The following is a 20965-nucleotide window of genomic DNA, read 5'->3' as shown; positions in this document are numbered from 1 at the left end:
TATATTATATTATATAATATAATATAATATAATATAATATAATATTATATTATATTATATAATATTATATTATATAATAGAATAATATAATATAATAGGCCTATGATAAATTTAATACTGGTCCGTCCTTGCACTTCCTCAGTTAGGCCGTATAAAATTAATGTTTTTTTTTTCAATGTAAAATTAGCATTGTTAGTAGTTTTCGGTCTTCTCCAACAGTGCTCGAGGAAACGATGAGGCCCTTTTTTTTTTTTTTTTTCAAATGTGAGATTCTGAGGGCTACACCCCCTAGAGTACCACAAGAAGACTTGGAAGTGATGCTTGTTCTCTAATAAACTTATTTATATGTATGAAGATTTCATAAATCATTCCAAAGTCTATAAAATTGAAAAATCTAAAAAAAAAAAAAATCTGACAAATCCCAGAAATTGAGGAGGGAGGGACGAGAACCAAAATATTAATTTTACACGGCCTCATCTACGGTAGATAGCACAACGAATTCCAGGCTGAATCCTGCCATATTAAAATGCCTACGAGCTGTCTGTAAAATGTAACCCAACGCGAGATAAAAAATTTGACAGGAAATCGAAGAACAACGACACCAATTTTGCCCCAATGAAAGAATCAGAAGAATTCAGCTTTCAAACAGGTAAACTTCAGATTTTTGAAGTACTGTTTGATGGCGATAATGATGACATTTTTCGCCCAGGAGATTGGATTCAAGGCTTTGTGAGAATAGTGTTGAAAGCTCCAAAGAAAGATATTCGTGGTAAGCTTAAATTAAAAATTTATACTCTAGTCATGCTAGTTAAAGCCATTATTATAACATTTCTGTAAAAATAGATTAGTATTTATTTTCCAAAAAATGTTAGCTTTTACTGTCAGATATGTCCCCTTTTAATTTTGAGCCGAACAAGTGAAGAGGAGAGCGTGGCCTAGCGGTTAAGGCATAGGACTGTGAACCCAAGGGTCAAGGGTTCGAATCCCAGGTCCGGCTCTTTGTGTCCTTGAGCAAGACACTTCACTCTACTTGCTTAGTGCTTGGAGGGCACTTTAAGCTGTCGGTCCGTGTACATGCATATTTTCTCACATTAATGTAGTGTGCACGTTAAAGAACGTCACAGGCTATTCGAAAAGAGCAGGGGATCATCCGGTCATGTTGACTGTACTTCAAAATACACTCATCTACTCTAGGTTCCAGAGTAAAAAATAAGTACAGCTTGTCTGTATGCAGTGCGATAATACTCATACATATGAGGGAGGCACTTATAAGGAAGAAGAAGAAAGCATAGAAAATTGGAATTTATTTACTACTACTAGCGCCCATGCATGTTACTCCCGCGGTTGTAATACGGCGCGGTACGATCCTCAGCTATGACCTATGTGTATCCCGCACACCATGTACGTACTGTGCATACGTGTTCGACTAATATTTCCATCGTAATAATAAAACGCCGGTTCCATTGTTTTATTCAAAATCTCGGACAAAACTACAGGACCTACCTAACTAGTCTTGATTTTTGCAGAATATCTTTATTGACTACATGTAAAGTACATTAGTACAATCGTGTAAAAAACAGAATTTAAATTTTTTTTGAGGGCGTTCTCCTCAGCAAATGTTATAATATGGCTTTAAGGCGATTTAATACCCTGATTTTCATCAGTACCCATCTTCTTTTTTTTGTTGCAAATTTATAAAGTATTTATATGTTCATCATCTCATGTCCTGAACTTATAAAATATCTCTACATAAAAAGTGGTTTTAAACCATTTTAGAAAATCATTTTAGCCCTATATATTTTTTTGTTTACTGTATCCTGGTAACTGAGATGTGTGTTTCATAACAAACCATAATTTATTCTATTGAACATGTCCAAGTAGAATACATGAATAGAATACATTAAATCCTTTGTTATATACTATCTATAGAAATATACTCACTGATTATAACACTGAATAAATTAAATAGGCCTAAATAATCTCTTCCACATAGACAATTTAATACTACCACATGTATGTATCTTCTATAATATGTTGTTAGGAAAAGAGATTAAAAAAGGCTATAAGGTCATCAAAGGTCAGGTTATAGGTCAATTGGTTCAGGTCAACTTCAGGCATCAATTTTGAATACATGTGATAGTCTGTGATATCATACATGTCATAATGAGGCATCAATTTTGATATTTTGTCTGTTACTGGATAATGGAAATGTGTGAGGTGGATATACTAAAATACCTTGGGATGTAAATGGTGAGTACAATTTAGATTGCCTAGTTGAGTTGGATTGGGCAAATAAATATAAAATAGTTACCAAAATCACAAAAATGAAGCTTACGGAAAACTACCTAATATGGTGGTATAGGTGACAAAAAATACAATCTTTTTCAACATTGCTGTAGTAGTGTAGTGTGGTTGTGGTAACCTGTTACCTAGATGGCTTTTAATTAAGTTACAGTGACATAGTGTTGCAAGTTCAAAATACAAAATATAGCTGGACATTGAAAATAGAAGCATTTTAACCGGTTCGTTTTTTGATAGTTGTGGAGCACCAAGTTCATGAAGTCATAAAAGAAATCAGGGACCACTTATTCCCATTTTACATATCAACATTATTTCCCCAATGTGTTAGCAACACATATCCAAAATTTTAACGAAATCCGTTGATAGTAAGCTTTCCAAAATGAAGTGAATTTAAAGCATCAGTGATGTACCTCCTTTTGGCTTCTATCTTCAAAAGCATGTAAGCTACGTTGATACCGATGCCACCAATAAAACGAGAAGATTTGCCCCTTCATTTTGCATACCACGTTGTCCAATTTTTTTTTGTAATTTCTTCACAAAATGCAAAAAAATGCAAAAAAAATCAATGGGTGTAGTACCCCCATATACTAGTAGTAGTATGTTGTAGGCCTACAGGTTTTTTATTTTATTTTTTCATTTCGTTTCGGTTTAATATCCCACGAAAGCCTCCATTGAAGCTTTTTTCCATTGGAGTGACCGGGATGTGTTGGTAACAGTCAGGGTTTATATCACCTCAGCTCATTTTCAAAACTGAGATCGACTGACTGTGGACAAAAACTGCAATCAATAAAAAAATCATACATGATGTAATGTACATTTTTTGTACATGTACATGTTGCATTGTCTTGTCTTGTCTTGTAGTTGTTCTACCCAACTCCCCTTGGTGGAGGGATAATGCGGGTAGGGTTAGGTGGTGCGCTTTGAGGTAAATTATTTGAGGTAGAGGTCTGTTACTGCTTGCTTGAAGAGGTTGCTGTCGTTGATGCTAGTGATGTGTTGAGGTAGTGCGTTCCAGTCTCTTGTCGTAAGTGGTATAAATGAGTTCAGGAAACGGTCTTTATTGGCTTGTAATGGGATATAGCTGTTGATGTTAGAGCGGCGTGAGAACCGGGTGACCGGGCGAAGTAGTTTTTGTACCAGGATTGCAAGGAGACCCACCCGTGCCTTGTGGAAATTAGTGAGCCTAGCAATTTTTCTACGGTTAACTAAAGGTTCAATGTCAAGATTGGACATCATATCTGTCACACTGCTGTAACGGCCATAATCATTCATAAACCTAACAGCTCTCCTCTGAATAGATTCGAGCTTATCAATGAGAATTTGAGTATATGGATCCCATATAGCGGCTCCATACTCAAGAATAGGTCTAATAAGAGATAAATGTACGCTAATCGCTTAATGCGCCTGCTACATGGTTTCAAGTTTCTACGAACAAATCCAAGGGTGCGGTTGGCCTTTGCAGCAACGCGAAAGATATGTTGATTCCACTTTAGATCACTAGAGATGTCCACTCCAAGGTAGCATTAAACTAGTTTACATGTATGTGTTTTCAAGATTACATTCACATGCATGGGAATGAAAATATGCACTCACTACATCTCTAGTGAAAGTGTGAGTAGATTTTCTTGCAATATTTGGCCTTATTTACCAATTTAATATCCTTAAATTAGTAAGGAACATATGACATACATGTTGTCTCTGGACAATAAGGCTGTCGATTTCTGTTTATTCCTCTAAATGTTAAAACAGATTTTTCCCCGCCCTTAAATGGCGTTTAAACGTGTAATGGAAGTTTCCCCCATCAAAATAAATCCACTTTAAGTTTAAGCTTACCGAAAAACAGGACTGAAAATACCAAAAATCTTCCCAAGACATCGGCATACTATGCTAGTTTATTGTGGAGATTCATTTCAAATGCATATGTTTTAAAGAAATGTGTTTATTTCCCGTTCTTTTATGCCAAAACCAACATGATTTTGCTGTGACCGCAAAATACTGCCATTTTAGAATGATGCACTGACTTCCAGGTTTTAATAAGTGATGACGCTCTAACAGTAAAAATAACCCGGTGGCGATGTTATGATGTTGAATTTTTTTCACTCGCCGTGAATTTCCGTTACGGTAAAGATACATGACCATGACTTGTAAAGTGTATTAAAACAAGGATATTAGGGGCTGGCATTTTCTTCGGAAGGGGGGTCCCAAATACGTCGGTGACGGAGTCAATTTTTATGACCCCTATCGCGGGCAAAATTTTTTACGACCCCCACCGTGGGTCGAAAAATTTATGACCCCCCTTCCAACTACACAGACTCAAGAAAAATTATTCATTGCGGAACTACATGTAAGGGCAGAGCGCGCGTCAAAACTTAAAAGTGAAGAAAGTGTGTGGAGCACGTTAACATTTTTATTGTAAGTGTAAAGAAGGCGCGCGGAGCATGTACAAATTTTGCATAGATTGTATGCACATTTTGATTGCGAAGTTAAAGAATGCGCACAAAAATTTTGAGTCACCAGCCCTTAATAATTCTATAACCCCCCCCTATTTTGGGTGTTAAAAAATTATAACCCCCCTATTTTTGGTCTGAAAATTCTATGACCCCCCCCTGTATTTTTGGGACCCCCCCCTTCTGAAGAAAATGCCAGCCCCCTTATACATGCACGGAAGTATAGGCCTACGGCGCGGCTACGCCAGAGTCGGATCTGTGTTTGGTGACTATAGTCTTCAAATTCAGTGATATTTTCCAGGTAAAAATATAGTTCCATATTATTATCAACCATTTTTGACTTGATTTTTTTTTTTGGCTAAAAATATGTTTACACGTTTAGCAAATTTGTAAACGTTTAAACCCGACAGCATTACTGGACAATGTATAAAGACCGTTACTGTATGGGGATCAGTTGAAGGAATATTACACAGTCAAGAATAGGATCTGTCACCCGTTGTTTGGGATCCCTCACAGTCTCTCAAAACATCAAAACACCAAAAGATTTGCACATATACTTACTTTTAATTTGATCATATTACGCACATAAAGTTTGGTCAACTAGCCTAGAAAGGTCAAATTTTGCTAAATTTATTCCCACTCTACAATCCTATGCAAGCCCCCCCATCACTATGCTATCGGCGAAAGACGACAATTTTTTCCCCCGAAGTTTGGCTGGTTCCCACAAGTGTCATACACGTGACACAGCTAAAATAATCCACCGGAAATCAGGGATCATTAAAATGTCAACAAATTCAAAATAAGGAAGTCGGTAAACTTAATTGACGAATGGTCCTTTTATTAGCAATCACAATAAGCGTTTTTATAAGGTGGACCAATGTTATACATTTACCAAATTTTATAATCTATACACTGGACCGACAGCTTAATACGTCCGCATTGAAGGACAGAGTACATTTACTTTCATGATTCATTTACCAATTCTAAATGAACCACAGGGAGAGCAAATATATTGAATTTAATCTGCAGATTTGCCACGTCAATAAATCCATTCCCGCGAAATCTCCAATTGGGACCTCAATGTACCAAAAGGCAAGTACCCTAACCTAATTTTTGGAATTTTTTAATTTATTCACCCAAGCAATTTGAAAACTTTTTAGCTGCCTCCCAGTTCATTTAATCAGCTATTATGACTGCTAGTTGAGGTTGACCGCTCATGTAATATTGACTCTGTGACCTCTGTCTTAGCTTAGATCAGGGTTGTTGGTGGATATATATGTATACAGACTCCTTCACACCTCCATCCCTAACCACTACATCAAGGCCACACTGATCTGTTCTTTCTTTCTCAAAATGAAGTTTTGATTTGCAAAATGTATGCTGTGTTAATTTACTCCATTCATGCATGATTTAATTATGTACACTTTTAAAAGCATTGCATTATTAAATGTGTGCAAAAAAGCGTGATAAAAACAAATGCACTTTTGTGCACAGATGCATGTGTCTGCATGGAGAAGCTTATTTTGGTAGTAAGATGACAGAGCTATGACGGATTGTGTTTGGGAAAATTAGGGACACAGGACATGTACTGTACTATGTTTGTGTTGCCCTTGTGAATTGTGGCTTTGAAGTGCTAATTTTCAATATAACATACCGTTCCATGTAGACTGGTCTTTGATATTGTCCATCCGGCACAAAAATCATTGCTATGATTTGCAAATCACAAAAGAAGGGTGACCACTAGTCATACAGTATTGAAATTTGATTAATGCTGCAGATCATAAACAGTTGTAACTGTGACATGCACATGACATGATACTATAGGAAAAAAAACCAGATTTGGCCAGATTGTTTGTAGTCAGTTAATGTTTTCTACATGTATGAACAAAGTTGTGATATTCACTCACTGTCATCTGAAAAAATTATTATTGTGGATACTGGTGGTGATAAATTTCACAAGAAGTATATATCCAACACTGAGATAATGTGACTATACTTTGATCAGCTTGTAATCGGCGGGAATTGTTAGGCTTTTACCACTACGCCAAACAGTAGACCCACATTAAGAGTATAAAAAGTATAAGACTTCGATTAATAATTTGTGATGCTTCTGGCAAGATGTCACAAGGCAATTCTCAAAATATATTGATATCATTTCGCAATGTTATAAGGCACGTCGATTACAAGCTGATCAAACTATAAAGGGGGGTACAAATAAGTATATGTACTTAACTGATTGCAGAAGTAACCATCATATTATGAATGATACTTCTAATTAATTGAATTTTTCAGGTGTGTCGCTAGCATTCAAAGGTAAAGCCAAGACAAAATGGTCAGAAAGAGAGGGATCAGGAGACAATAGACGCACCGTCAACTACTATTTAAAAGAGAAGTACTTTCAGGAAAAACTAATCATTGCTGGGAAAGGTGAGCAACTAAATATCTTGCTGTTATGTTTAATAGTAGCATAAATTTGAGACAAGAACTTGTATTCTGCCATATTGCCCAGCTAACACAGGACGTTTTATTGGTGTTTTTAAAATGTTTTGTATTGGGGGGGGGGGGGGGTTGTGTTTGCTGGGTTGGTCCAGTAAATGTTCTTGCTACTGGTATGAGGTAACCCAATACTACCTGCTCAGGGAGAGTAGAGGTATATTTATGTGGTTTTTCACCCCACCATAGTTAGATGCACATACCTCTGTGGGCATTGAAGTAGCACCCATATAGCGATCCTTGTACAATCTGCAACCCAGTGCAACCGCACTTTGGTGTATGTTGTACATTGTACATATGCAACTCGCAAGAAGAAAATAAGTTTGAAGCTGACTAATTCTAAAATAATGTTTTATTTTAAATAGTATTGCTGTATCTGTAGTGCTTTTTGCTTTTTGCAACATTAAGACATTTCAGGGCCAAATTAATAATAATATAATAATATGCACATATTTATTTAGCGCTGAACAAAGTATTAAAAACATTAAAACAATAGAGGGTATTCATTATACTACGTCATTGATGTGATTGCTCATGCATAAAATTCCTCCACATAGGTTGTTTAGCTTAATCGGAAGAGTGACCTCTTGAAATGATGATCACAGTTATCTTTGAGTTATTACAGTGAGGCCCACGTACAATGTTCAACACAAAGTGAACAATGCTATAACTTGGAGGACAAACAAACCAACACCGCCAAATTCGACTGACATGTGTACAACGTGGGCAGCTATGGGGAAATTGAACACTTGTTGTCTGATCATGCATGTGCTTATGGTTCGGGTAGCGGTTACTTAGCAACTCTCGTTCCGCTTGGGTTTATTGCATACACTCTATAAGCAAAAATTATAGAGTTAACAGGCAAAAAATATATAGATTAAAAAACCTTGACAAGAAACATGATAAAAGAATGCAACAAAATATAATAAAGGGCAGGACAAGTGGGTGGCTGTGACAAAACGCACGAGAGAACACCAAGAGCCAAACCATCCACCCGTCATGCACCTTGAAACAAAATATTGCAAGGCAGTGCCGCACGGCAAGTGGATGGTACTGGTTATGACAAAACGCACGAGAAAACAAAAGAAAAAGCCATCCATCCACCCGTCGTGCGCCACTCAAAACAAAATATGCAAGACAGGGGCACGGTGGACGACGGTCCCTCCAATGAGACTGAAAAACACCAAACTAGGAGAAAATAATTCCATCAGTTAACCATTGCCCTTATTAATATGAACAAGAATGGCAATACTGATCAATTTACAACAGGAGCAGCATAAACTAGTCAGTAGCATAAGCACATGTGAATAAATGAGTCTTTAATTGAGATTTGAATTGTCCATTGTTGCTTGCGTTCTTGATATGAAGTGGAAGACAGTTCCAGAGTTTTGGTGCGCACACTGCAAATCTCCTATTGCCGTAAGTTTTTGTGTGGGACGGCTTTTCCTCAAGCAAATATTGTGTAGCAGATCTGAGGCGACGTTTTGGTTCATACCGGTTGATGAGTTCTGAGATGTAAATGGGAGCTGCATCAGAGAGTGGCTTAAATCTCAGAAGCAAGATTTTGTATTCAATTCTCTGGCGCACTGGTCGGGGCGCTGGTAGCCAATGAAGTTTGTGCATTATCGGTGTTATGTGATCATGTTTTCGGATGCGAGCAACCACTCTTGCAGCTGCGTTTTGCAAACGTTGTAACTTTGAAAGTTAATTTTTGACTGCAACAGGCCAAAAGGAAGACTCACATAGCAGATTTTGGCCAATTTTGTTCATATGGACTGTCTATTTTACACACAGCCCCAGGACCATCATGATAAATGTATCATTATGAATCCATGTAAATTAATACATTCAGGTACAGTAAATTAGTATCTACATGTAGTATCTCAAAAGCAAAAATAGATATAAAAATATATTTTTCTAAATTATACTACATCATTTTAAATTTGTCAAAATATATTGTACATGTATGTTACAGTTACAATAGCTTGAACCTGCCCATCCATCTTAAGCATATCATGTAACATGACGTCCAATTGTGTGGCATATTGTGTTCAATCATGTGGACATTAATATTAAAGCCAATGAAAATCAATTTAAAATGGGTCATTTTGCTTCAACACATCACATACAGTCCCTTTCACAAGAAAATAATTGTCTGGGTATTCCAAATAAAATGAGTGGTTTGTTAACTCAAACAATATTATACATAACTAAGAAATCATTTTTTGTCTAAAGTGATGAAATGAAACATCACAAATTTAATTTAAAAATACATGTTTTTGTAAACACAAAAATTCAGTTTTTCCAAAGTGATGAAATAAAACATCGCAGATTTCTTCATCAAATAATAAAAAATATGTTTAAGAATTCATTTGTTTCCAAAGTGATGAAATGACAAATCACAAATTTTGTTGCCAAACAATATAATACAGAAGAAAAGTGATGAAAAAAACCATTACAAATGTCTACATCAAATAATATAATAGAATACATGTATAAGAATTATTTTTTCCAAATGATGAAATAAAACAATCACAAATTTCACCATTAAACAAAAGAATACACAGCAATTCAAAATTGCTGCAGAAAGTAGGAAAGTCATTATTTTGGGTTTTTACTGGTGGTGGGCAAGAGTTCTGACTGGGAGACATTTACCCCATGTCCCACCCCCCTGGCATCTGCCATTTTTCTACAATTTTCAATGGATTGTGGGGGTGAGCATGCCGCCACCTGGCTAAAATATATTTGTTAATTCTTCTGTGGTCCGGGTACATGCTGGTGATCGGTGATTGCATAAAATAGCCAAGGTCTCTTCCCCTTCTACGCTCCAATAACAAATGGGCCAACCATCTTGTTGTCATGAACGTTGATCAGCCAAGCAACATGATTGTCGATCACTTCTGGGTTCACCCTCATGTATACTTGACACACAGCAGTGAGCACAGACCAGAGAAGTATTAACAAATTAACTTCATCAGATCTGCTCCAGATTGCTAATGCGTATGGCTATTGTAACATTGCAAAATATTGATGGATCAATTTTGTTCTCTACTTCAACAGATAAAAGACACAATGTGAGAGAAATAGTACAATTGGATGCAGGAGAGCACAGGTTTCCTTTTAGATTTTACATCCCAGCTGCACCTCTTCCATATGCATTTGAGGGACTCCATGGATACATCCGATATTATGTCAAGGCTAAAATCGAAAGACCATGGAAGTTTGACCATATCACATACAGGTTGTTTAGCGTAGTAGGAGCTGGCTTGGATTTAAACAGAATGTCACCAGAATTAGTGGTAAGTCAACAGTGGGGGTGTGTGTATCAGTGTAGATCTGTGCAAGGGCCTCTGCAGCTGACAACACTCAAAGGCCAAAATAAAGCCAATTTAAACAAGTTGGCTTTCAGATGACCAGTTTTCTTCGATAAGTTTCTGAATCTTATCGAATCTATTTCCGGCAGTTTCCGATACCAATCAGATACAGATAATTGGTATACAATTACAACAGAGGTGCATACACTTGATAGTTCCCTACTTTTTGGTCTATAAGCACTTACAACATGTTCAAGTAATATGGAAGAAAGAAGCATTTTTATCCATTAGAAAACATGTGAAATCATATAAACATCTCTTGGAAATTAAATGGAAAATATAAGCCCTATAAAAATATGTACCTCCGAATTACAGGCACAAAATTCAAAGACTTTGGCTTAAATCTAAGCACCCAGTATCTTTGGTATAGGCTAAAATCCTATTTTTAATATTTTTAATATTATTTTTTATCTTAATTTCAAATATTATTGATTATTGATTATAAAAGAAAATGGAAACCATGTTTGACAAAACTAGAACGCATGTATACTGAAATTAGTCTTTGGAATTGATTGTCCCATAGCATACACAAAAAACCTAAGAGTGCATGATATTAACCAATTGTCTCAAAAATTGACAAAATATTAAAATTTGACTGTAACTCAAAGTTGTTTTTAGGTCAACCTTAATAAAGAAATCTTCTTTTTTGGCATCTATGTGAATACTTTTTTTCTTGTCTGTTTCCCAAATAATATGATACATATAGATGCCAAGGACAGCTGAAGCTGAGAAGACATTATGCTGCCTATGTTGTGCCTCTGGTCCTATCAAGGTAACGGCTCATCTAGAGAAATCCGGATATGTACCAGGCGAGCACATATATGTGTCGGCAACTGTTGATAACCGCAGCAGTCGTGAGATTCTGTCTTTTAAAGCTAAACTGTACCAGGTGAGTAACATTTGTCTAGCATTCATGTCATACTACAATCCCGGACATAAATAGTTAGAACACTTGTGTCAAAGTAGGACTGTTTGAAACCGTATTTCTGTTATACTTGACCTATTAAAATTTCGCTTTCTTTGGTGTGAAGTCTGAACCATTTCCTACTACCACAACCCTCCCCTGCCCCATCAATCAATGTTGGATTTTTCTAGGGGTACATGACAAAAAAAACACCCCAACTAACAACATTGATGGGGGGAATGGGGGCATATTTGAAGTACCCATGTTAAAGTCTTCGAACAATTATGACCGGGATTGTAGGTTCTGTCTTTACAGTTAGAAAGTGAGGTTTGCCTGTCATTTGTGTAAAATTGCCATCCTAAAATTTCATCTTTAAAATATTGACCAGGCTTCAACAGGCTAATGGGGTTCAAGGTTGAAATAGGTGCTGCAATGGCCTACATTTGGGAATCTGATCTACTCTGAGTTCAATAAAACATTTTTCAACAGCTATACTTGAAAGTATCACAGGTCAAAGTCATTATAATTTGGCTGGTTCTAGGAGCAAGTAACCTACATGTAAATTGATTAGGACAAGCCATTGACTGTTGATATTATGTGCATGTGGTGTGTATTAATTTGCCATTCATCTAAGATGTGAGCTGATTTCAAAGGCCAACTTTTTAACTTTGAAGCAATCTTTGATACTACCTTTTCATTATCACTAAAATCAGAATATCAAAAAACCAATTTTATCATCAATTTTGTTCTTGCCCTTTTTGAATGGAGTGCCTCATCCAAAACGGGTGAAGCTTCTCCTCCCCCCGGAACACCCCAAAACAGGTGAAGCGTCTCCTCCACAATATGCATAAAGGGAAGTAATGAATGAACATAAAATATAATTGTATTTGACATCATCTATATATCTACTTATGTTTGCACAGTCTGTATCCTTCATGGCTCTGCGTAATGGTACTGGACAACAGCACACCAAGTCAGAGAAGCAGATGCTTATAATGTTACAAGCATCAGGATGTGGAGCATTTGATACTGTTGACATCGAGAGACAACCTCTTCCAATCCCATCATGCCCTTCTTCAGGTCTTGTTGGATGTAACATCATTCATACTGACTACTACTTAGAGGTAAGACAATAGGTGGTGTATTGCAGGATATTTTAGCGTTGTTAAATTTGTGCGATTTTAACAGTTGTGCACAGTTTTGCGGTTTCTTGTATTCACTTTTCCTACAGCAACACATTAAAACCTATGGGTTCCAAATCGTCGTTGGGAAGAAAAAACTCCTATGTGCTTGTGGCCCATGAACATGTTTAAAACAAAACTGGCAACAGGTTACATAGAAGGTTTTGCTTTAAACATGTTCAGGGGCCAATGATACATAGGAGGTTTTTCCTGACCAATGACAAAATATTTTTGCGGACTTTTAAAAGGAAGTATCATGTTAGACAGTTTTCAAATAAAATAGACAAGTATAATTGTTATCATTGTATTCAGTGATAACATCTGCACTACCGGGCGCTGAAGGCCAAGTGTGTTGTGCATGGTCTTATGAGCCAAACCTTTTTTTTTGCCTTATTACCATGTATTATTTAACAATGATAGCATTGTACTATTTTCTTGAATTGTTTACCTCCAATAGATTGATGTAGATGTGAGTGGTACTCCATTTGATGCAAAAATCTTCTTTCCCATCACCTTGGGTATTCTGCCTCTTGTCAGCTCATACTCATTACCATCTGCAGCATCATCATCAGGTCAAGTCATCACTGAACAACCATCAGGTATGTTACAATTATGACATGATATGAGAAAGTATGACATGTATGATATAACACATGGCACAACATAGCATCACATGTTATCATTCAGTAGACATGAATAACGACATTTCATTGCTTGGTTAATAGCCAAGTAATATAATTTCGTATTGTTCAGCGTTCATAAATTACTGTACAATATATAGCCGTATTATTCAGCTCTTAATCAGTACCGGCAATTAACGGGCCTGCATACTCGCGTTGTATTGTACACTGTGCTGATCGGCGTGATTCGATAGAGGCGGCAATTCTGGCGCTACCTTGCGTCATGTGCTAAGTGTGTGTCGATGCGTTGGCAATGGCGTGGCGCTGTATTACATGGCCTGGCGGTAGTTGCATGACAGAAAACTGTAAAGCATGCATGGAAGAGTTTGGAGTAGGCCTATACCTTGATCATTTTATGATTGTGGTATTTATTTATTTATTTGTTTGTTTGTGTTAAATTCATGTCCACTGAATGATAAATTTGTTACCCCCTGTCTGTTCATATGCAATACGAAAAATATCACTGGTTTTGAGGTCGTATCACACTCGGCCTGTGGCCTGTGATACGACTCAAAACCAGTGATATTTTTCATATTGCATATGAACAGACAGGGGGTAACTAATAATGTCTCATCAACTCATCCTGAATACCTTCTGTTCAAATTGTAACAACCATCAGATATGTAATGATATAATCAACACAACATGATATGGCATGACAATATGATATGTCATGACATGACTTAACATGATACAAATGACATGTCATGACATAATGTAACACAAAAGCTTCAAGCAGCCTTATTATAACTCTTTATTACAAAATGTCCTACAATTCTTTTTAATTTTTTTGCATTGGCGTGTATAAGGAAATCACAGTTTCTGTTCAGTTCATTCTTCCCGGTTTAACTTAATGCATTAATATTTTTGTGAGCAGAAATTTAAGAGTATATAAAACTTAGTAAGTTAGCAAGTTTTTATGAAAGAGTTACACTGCAGTTTCAAATTGTGTTAACTTTGCCATTCCCCACAACAGCATTCTTTGACTCCAATGTTCTGTGGGTGGTTGAAGAATACAAATTGGGTAGTTAATCAATGTACAGTTAAGGGAAGGGGTATGAGCGTTTGGACAGTATTTATTGTGGGACATTAGAGCACATCAGACATATCGAATTGCATTCTGAATACTGAAGAATGTCCTTCTGATATCAAATAATTTTGATTTTTGAAATTAGCAATGTAATACACATTTTATGGCAAATCATTAAAATTGATATTTTTGATATTTAACAGTACTCGAAGTAAACTTTATAAATCTGATGATTTATACTTAACATGTATGTAGGTGGGATGAAAAGCCGACGAACAATTGAAAATTTTGACCTTTCGTATTAAAAATATAAACCCACCAACAAAAAAAAAATAGGTCTTTGGGAAAAAATGTAAATCTTAAATATGGAAGGTCAAATTGGTTCAATTGATCGTTGGCTTTGCCTCCCAGCTACATACACTTTAAGAATACATCATTAGATGTATAAAATTTACTTCGAGGACTGTTATATATCAAAAATTTGAAAAATATCAAATTTTTATAATTTGTGACCCGGCAGCACAAAGCGAGCCGTTAATTCCCTAAATTGTATTCTGAGATACGATTGTAAAATGTGTACGAAGGTCGTATTCATATCGGTCACTTAAGCTGGGCGCGACATCTGTCTTATTTTGATAGTCACAACACCAGTCAATAATCTTATTATTGAAGTGGACAATAAGCTTCTACCTTAGATGGCTATAGAACTTTTAATAGCTCTGGTCTTTGTTTGCTTTTGCTAAATCCTTTTCCAGTGGTGGGTTAGCAGGCATTGTATTTTGTATAGGTATTCATTACCAACAATTAACAATGAGAGAACCTTCTTAAACCTTGTTGACTTGGGAATGATTTGAAATGACCGCCAGTTATGACTGTTTGATATTTATTGCCAGCAATGTGGAAAAAGAGACACACAAAAAAAAAAAAAAAAGCTATAATTTTGTTGAAGGAGCAAAGTTTAACAAACCATAACCCGCTTCTGGATATCGTTTGAAGTCAAATGATATACCATTTTAAGTTTATGATGTTTATTTTTAAACACGAAATAAAACAAAATTGACCGGGGAGGAATTTACGGCTCATTCGCCGTGGACGGTCACATTTGTCATAAAATTTGTATTATATCGTGATTTTCAAAAAATGAAAATTATTTGATATCAGAAAGACATGCATCGTATTCAGAATGGAATTCGATATGTCTGAGGTGCTCTCATATCCCATAAAAAATACTGTCGAAACGCTCATTCCAGATCCCTTAAGACATTTCTGTTTATCTGTATTGAGTTATGTTTCTCTCTTTTCTTCCCACAGCCTCTGCCTACCCTGAACTGCCCCCACCATCCTATGAAATAGCTGTAGGAGGACTCCGAGAGATTCCAAGCAAGAGTGGATACAACTACACATTTGGAAAACTTTTGTATGCACCCAGGTATCCTTTCTACAATTTTGATGAAATAGGTAAACCTGCTCCTTCCTCGCAACAGATGCAATACACCAATTTTGACCAATTTTTTCTTGATCAAGAAGAATCAACATCCAATCAAGGACCCCCTCCTCATCAGAGCAGGTCTCACCCACGTACGCATTACAAGCCAGGATCGAGACAGAGAATGGAGAATTCCTCACCTAGTCGAGGACCCCCTCCTGATCAATCAAATCCCCCTGTTGATCAATCAAATCCCCCTGTTGATCAGTCAAATCCCCCTGCTGATCAAGAAGTACCATCGAGTCCGGGAATTGTGTACACCCCACCTAGTCCCGGACCAGATTCTGATCAGGAGGACATGTCAAATTTGCCTCCTGATCAGGAACCAACATCTAGTGAGGGAGTGGAGGTCTCCCTACCTAGTCAAGGATCCCCTCCAGATCAGAGCATGTCATATCCCCCACCTGATGAAGACCCAAAGTTAGGTCAAGATCATTTTATGCAGAACTCCATATCTTCTGAGAATGTTCCACCTGGTGAAAATGGCAATGATCCACCTTCTGAGCAAGCAGATGTATTCTCCTATGCAGTTTAGTATTAGACATACCCGTACATGTCAAAACCTTAAAATACCAATACTGATTATACCATTACTGATACCAATTTCATGGCATATTAACATTGATGATACCAATCATGTGATTGGTTTACCTATTTAATAGTCAATATTAAATTTTAATATTCATACCACCCAAATCATAGTTATTTTTCTTTGAAATGCTATGATGGTGTACCACCTGCCTATTTGGTTACATGTTTGCTCAGATTATTGAAGTACTATGTAAAGCAAAAATAGAGCAGTGTAGTGTTTCTACAATTGAAATTAAATCCAGCTCATATTCTTCTAGAATCACCAACAGTGTAACTGGATTCACTAATAAATTAGAAAATAAACAGTACCATTTTTTGCATAATTATATAGTTAAAAGTTGAAATGGGAGCACCTGGATGTTTAAGAACTTCTCTTTGTGACCAAATTAACTATTCAAAATATATCTTTTCCACAATGTTGTAAGCAACATTGCCATGATGTACATGTATATCAGTGATGTAACAACACCAGAACAAGAAGTTGGGTAAGTAATCTTGGTCCAATATATAGATTAGGGCTCTTTCATTTAAAATCTATCTGGGAACATTAAATTCCTTTATACAAAGTTTTGAATTAAACCTTTTACTGAAACTTATACTTTTACAACATGCTATGTTGCGTGTGATACCATCAGACTTCATCAAGCAATTGACCCGCTGGGCTGGTCATGTGACACTTGAAAAAATAAAGTTCCAGTAAAAGATTTAATTCAAAACTTTGTGAGAATATTCACTAATATATTCCTTAGTTATGAGAGATTTGAACGGGATGTCACGAATGTTTAAGTGTCATTGAACACATTCTGAGAAGTTGGACCAAGTAATGTTTTGCTCTGGTGTCACTGGCATGTATTATGGCCTGTTGTTACACAATGTACCTTGGGAAAGTGATTTAAAAGGGTCATAAGGTTTGAGTGCCTCCTGTAGACAGAATAGCAGTACTTCTGGTCAGGATAGTTTTGTATAGACCATATTTTGTGTGCTTTAGAAATTACCAAATATTCCTACAGATATAGATTTATGACAAATTGTTCAGAATTATCCGTACCCTTCCAAAAGGTAAAAACTGAAATGTAATTAATGAAGGTGCAATATGGTGTATTTTTACAGGAATTTTACATAGCTCATTTTATTGGCTAAAGTAGATCAAGAAACAAAATTAAAAGTAGCTTGAACTTGTATATCAAGAATTATTGAAAATATTATCAACTCTATTCTACCACTAGGATTACATTATTTCATATATTTGGACAAATTATTTAAATACTAGATATATATAGTACTAAAATTCATTTCATGTGCAAAATTACCATGGTTACACATTAATCAACTCAAGTGTATTTGTCAGGGTTGATGAATTTTTAGCAGTCGGATGGGTCCATAGCCTGGTTCAAATGCAAATGAAGCACTAGAAAGGGTGTATTTTTTTACAGTCTAATACACCAGGATATATTTTGTGTTGTGATTTAGTTAGAAACAGTATTTTTTGCTTTCTTTTAGAGAGTGTTTAAGGGTAGAATATACCTTTCATCGTGACCGGGCTTCTAACTTATTAAACACATATTTAGGTAACATAGATTTGATCAGCAAAAGTGCCCCTAAAATTTTACCTCCCCCACCTTTGCCTCATTCAAAATAAAATAGGATAATGATTAATACTGGGGGCAGGTGGCTTGAAACGGTTTCTTTGGAGTCTTTGTCACAGCTCAAACCATGTCTGCAAGCTCGATCAAAGCATGAATGTGGGCAATTCCATTCGCATCATTCCACAACGCCAAGTTTGTATATGAATTTCTTTTTAATGCAGCAGCCAAACATGTAGGTGAATAGCATAATAGAAACTATTTTTCATGTGCATGATTAAGGTAAAAACCTTTTCAAACCACCATAATTCCCTAATTTGCATTGGCAAACTTCCTGTTGCGGAATGATGCGCTTGGAATTGCCCATGTAACACTCTTACGGATATATACACTTTTTTAGTCCTAATTGAATTTTATAGGGCACTACTTTGTGCATATTAGCATAAAATGTAATTCACAGATTTTTATGATAGACATATTGATAAGAATTTGCATTTTTTTCATTCAGACTCATTTATTTTCTATATTTTCTTGTTGTCTGGGAGCTGTGCTCTCATGATTTGGGCCTCTTTTATATGCCCTGCATATAATTTTGGAAGTAACCCACCTATATATCTACCCTTTGTGGGTAATTTCATTTGTACATTATAAATCAACCCAGTGCTTTTGTCAGGGTTTATCAATTCTGGTAGATTGAATGGGTGGGCTCATTACAATTGCTGCCAGAATAGATCAGCACTGATGGCCAACGCTCTTTCCCTGTTTATCCCTTTATAACAAGCAGGGTTGGATCAGGATCACATGATGCTATGAAGTGTCAATGTTTTGTAGCTTTTCATGACATGATTCAATCAGCTAATAAGAACTCCACTTGCATGTTTACACTGTGTACGTGCAAAAGAAAAGTGCTGAACTTTTTCTACTAGAAAGTGTTGGTAAAGGATCTCATTAATTACTCCAGAAACATTTGTACCTGTATCATCATATGGGTACCACTACCCACAATCATGAGGTACAATGTCACATGAAAACTGTTGGCAACTTGTTGGCTTTTGCCCTTGTCTTACTTGAATTAGCTTTATTCACATTCAAGTGGGATCTGTACATGCAAGTGTGATTTCAATATTGTCAGTAAGAGATTCCTTTAATGTTCATAGCTTTCAAGATTTTCAGTGACCTGTTGCACATTTGATCATCACTGCCTGAGTCTCATATTTGTGTTGTTTTTCATGCTGATTTCTTGTTCTTGAGTACAAGAATTCCCCCTCCCCATATAACCACCAGGTGAACCTATTTACAGTACATATCTTTCTGTAGAATTTTATAATCTTCAATTGGAGGACTTACAGTTCAGCCCACTATCATGAAATAGTAATGTAATTTCTCATTTTGTATATTTTATTGTAGTGTAAATTATCTTATATTTATCTGTATTTTTCATTTGCAGTACAATTAAAAATGACTTATATTATCTGAAATGGGAATGTTAGCTCAACTATACTTTTAATATTGGTATAGTGTACAATAGTTGTGTACATATTTTGAAGTGCACTATTTATCTGTATTATAATAACTTTTGGATATTTCTATTTATCTATGTCTATGTCAGTGCAATGTAGATGTTTTACTAAATAATTATGAGATATTTATTGTGTGGGTTTGTGTTCATATATAACCCATTGTGTTGTAGCAATTGTTGTCATTGTGTTCAATGTCTTCAAATGGATGACTAGAATAGTTTAAACTCTTCCATCTGGAACACAGTTTTGGAATTGATTTTCCAAATTAATCACCTTGTTGGAATTAATTGCATTGTGGGTAGTTTTTAAAAGCTGATGAAAGACCAGCAGATAGTACTTCTTTTCCAGAAGAGGTACATGTAGTAACAATGCCCTTCTAGTCACACCGCCAATCCAAAATTCAAAGGGAAACGTGATCATTTGTAAGTTCTGGCTATTGTCTCTGTTTGAGGTCCTTCCATCACTAATGGTGTTACTTGCAAATAACAAAAACCATATAAGGGGCTGGCATTTTTTTTCGGAAGGGGGGTCCCAAATATGTCGGTGACCGGAGTCAATTTTTTTATGACCCCCCTATCTCGGGCAAATTTTTTTTACGACCTCCCCTATCTTGGGTCGAAAATTGTTATGACCCCCCTCCACCTACACAGACTCAAGACAAATTATTCATTGCTGGAACTTAAGAGTGAAGAAAGTGCGCTAAAATTTTTATCGCAAGTGTACTAAAGAAGGCGCGCGGAGAAAAGTTTGCATAGATTGTGCGCACATTTTGATTGTAAAGTCAAAGAATGTGCGTGCAGCGCACACAAATTTTGAGTCACCAGCCCTTAATAATTCTATAACCTCCCTATTTTGAGTGTTAAAAAATTATAAACCCCCTATTTTTGGTCTGAAAATTCTATGACCCCCCTGTATTTTTGGGACCCCCTTCCGAAGAAAATGCCAGCCCCCTAAGTTATAACACATGATTCTGAAAATCGATACACTATTTTTGCTCCAAATTGATGCAAAGCATATTGGTAATGGGATGTTCTTATTGTGTGACTGTTTTGTACTAAGAATTGGGAAGGGTTTAATGCCCCATTTGGTTGATGCAGATGAATCGTGAGCCCAGTTATTGGAGCATAATGCTGGTTTTATAGTGCCATGCCATGTTGCTGCGTTCGCTGTTGATCATTTTTACATTAGGCTAGCAACAACAGAAGCAAGCAGCATTCTACCACTTGGCCAAAATCACTGGGAGCTCACTGCAAGTCAACTGTGGAGCGTTGCTGTGTATGACATGGGTCATAATGTATGACCAGTGAGCAAAAGGTGACAACACAGAACACACTGCTCGCACAATTCACTAAGCTACTGGTACTCAGCAACAGTG

At 36.3% G+C, this 20965-nt stretch overlaps 1 protein-coding gene across 1 annotated transcript; it reads left to right on the top strand.

The window, feature by feature from the left end:
- Window positions 1–534: 534 nt before the first annotated feature.
- Window positions 535–20264, top strand: LOC140165721 (arrestin domain-containing protein 3-like). The gene is made up of 7 exons (XM_072189030.1): window positions 535–769; window positions 7041–7175; window positions 10302–10540; window positions 11322–11504; window positions 12443–12643; window positions 13158–13299; window positions 15722–20264. The coding sequence occupies exons 1-7, from the start codon at window positions 616–618 to the stop codon at window positions 16429–16431; spliced, it is 1764 nt and encodes a 587-aa protein (XP_072045131.1). The 5' UTR covers window positions 535–615; the 3' UTR covers window positions 16432–20264.
- Window positions 20265–20965: the final 701 nt, after the last annotated feature.

The sequence above is a fragment of the Amphiura filiformis genome, chromosome 12, assembly GCF_039555335.1.
Source record: "Amphiura filiformis chromosome 12, Afil_fr2py, whole genome shotgun sequence".
In the NCBI taxonomy this organism is placed as follows: Eukaryota; Metazoa; Echinodermata; class Ophiuroidea; order Amphilepidida; family Amphiuridae; genus Amphiura; species Amphiura filiformis.
Note: the sequence above shows the minus strand (reverse complement) of the source record. Positions and strands in the feature narration are given on the sequence as shown.

Bases quoted from the DNA above. Each gene is read 5' to 3' on its own strand.
- LOC140165721 (XM_072189030.1), top strand. From the start codon at position 616: ATGAAAGAATCAGAAGAATTCAGCTTTCAAACAGGTAAACTTCAGATT. The intron at 12,644-13,157 runs GTAAGACAATAG...TACCTCCAATAG, and splicing joins ATACTGACTACTACTTAGAG to ATTGATGTAGATGTGAGTGG. The intron at 13,300-15,721 runs GTATGTTACAAT...TTCTTCCCACAG, and splicing joins CATCACTGAACAACCATCAG to CCTCTGCCTACCCTGAACTG.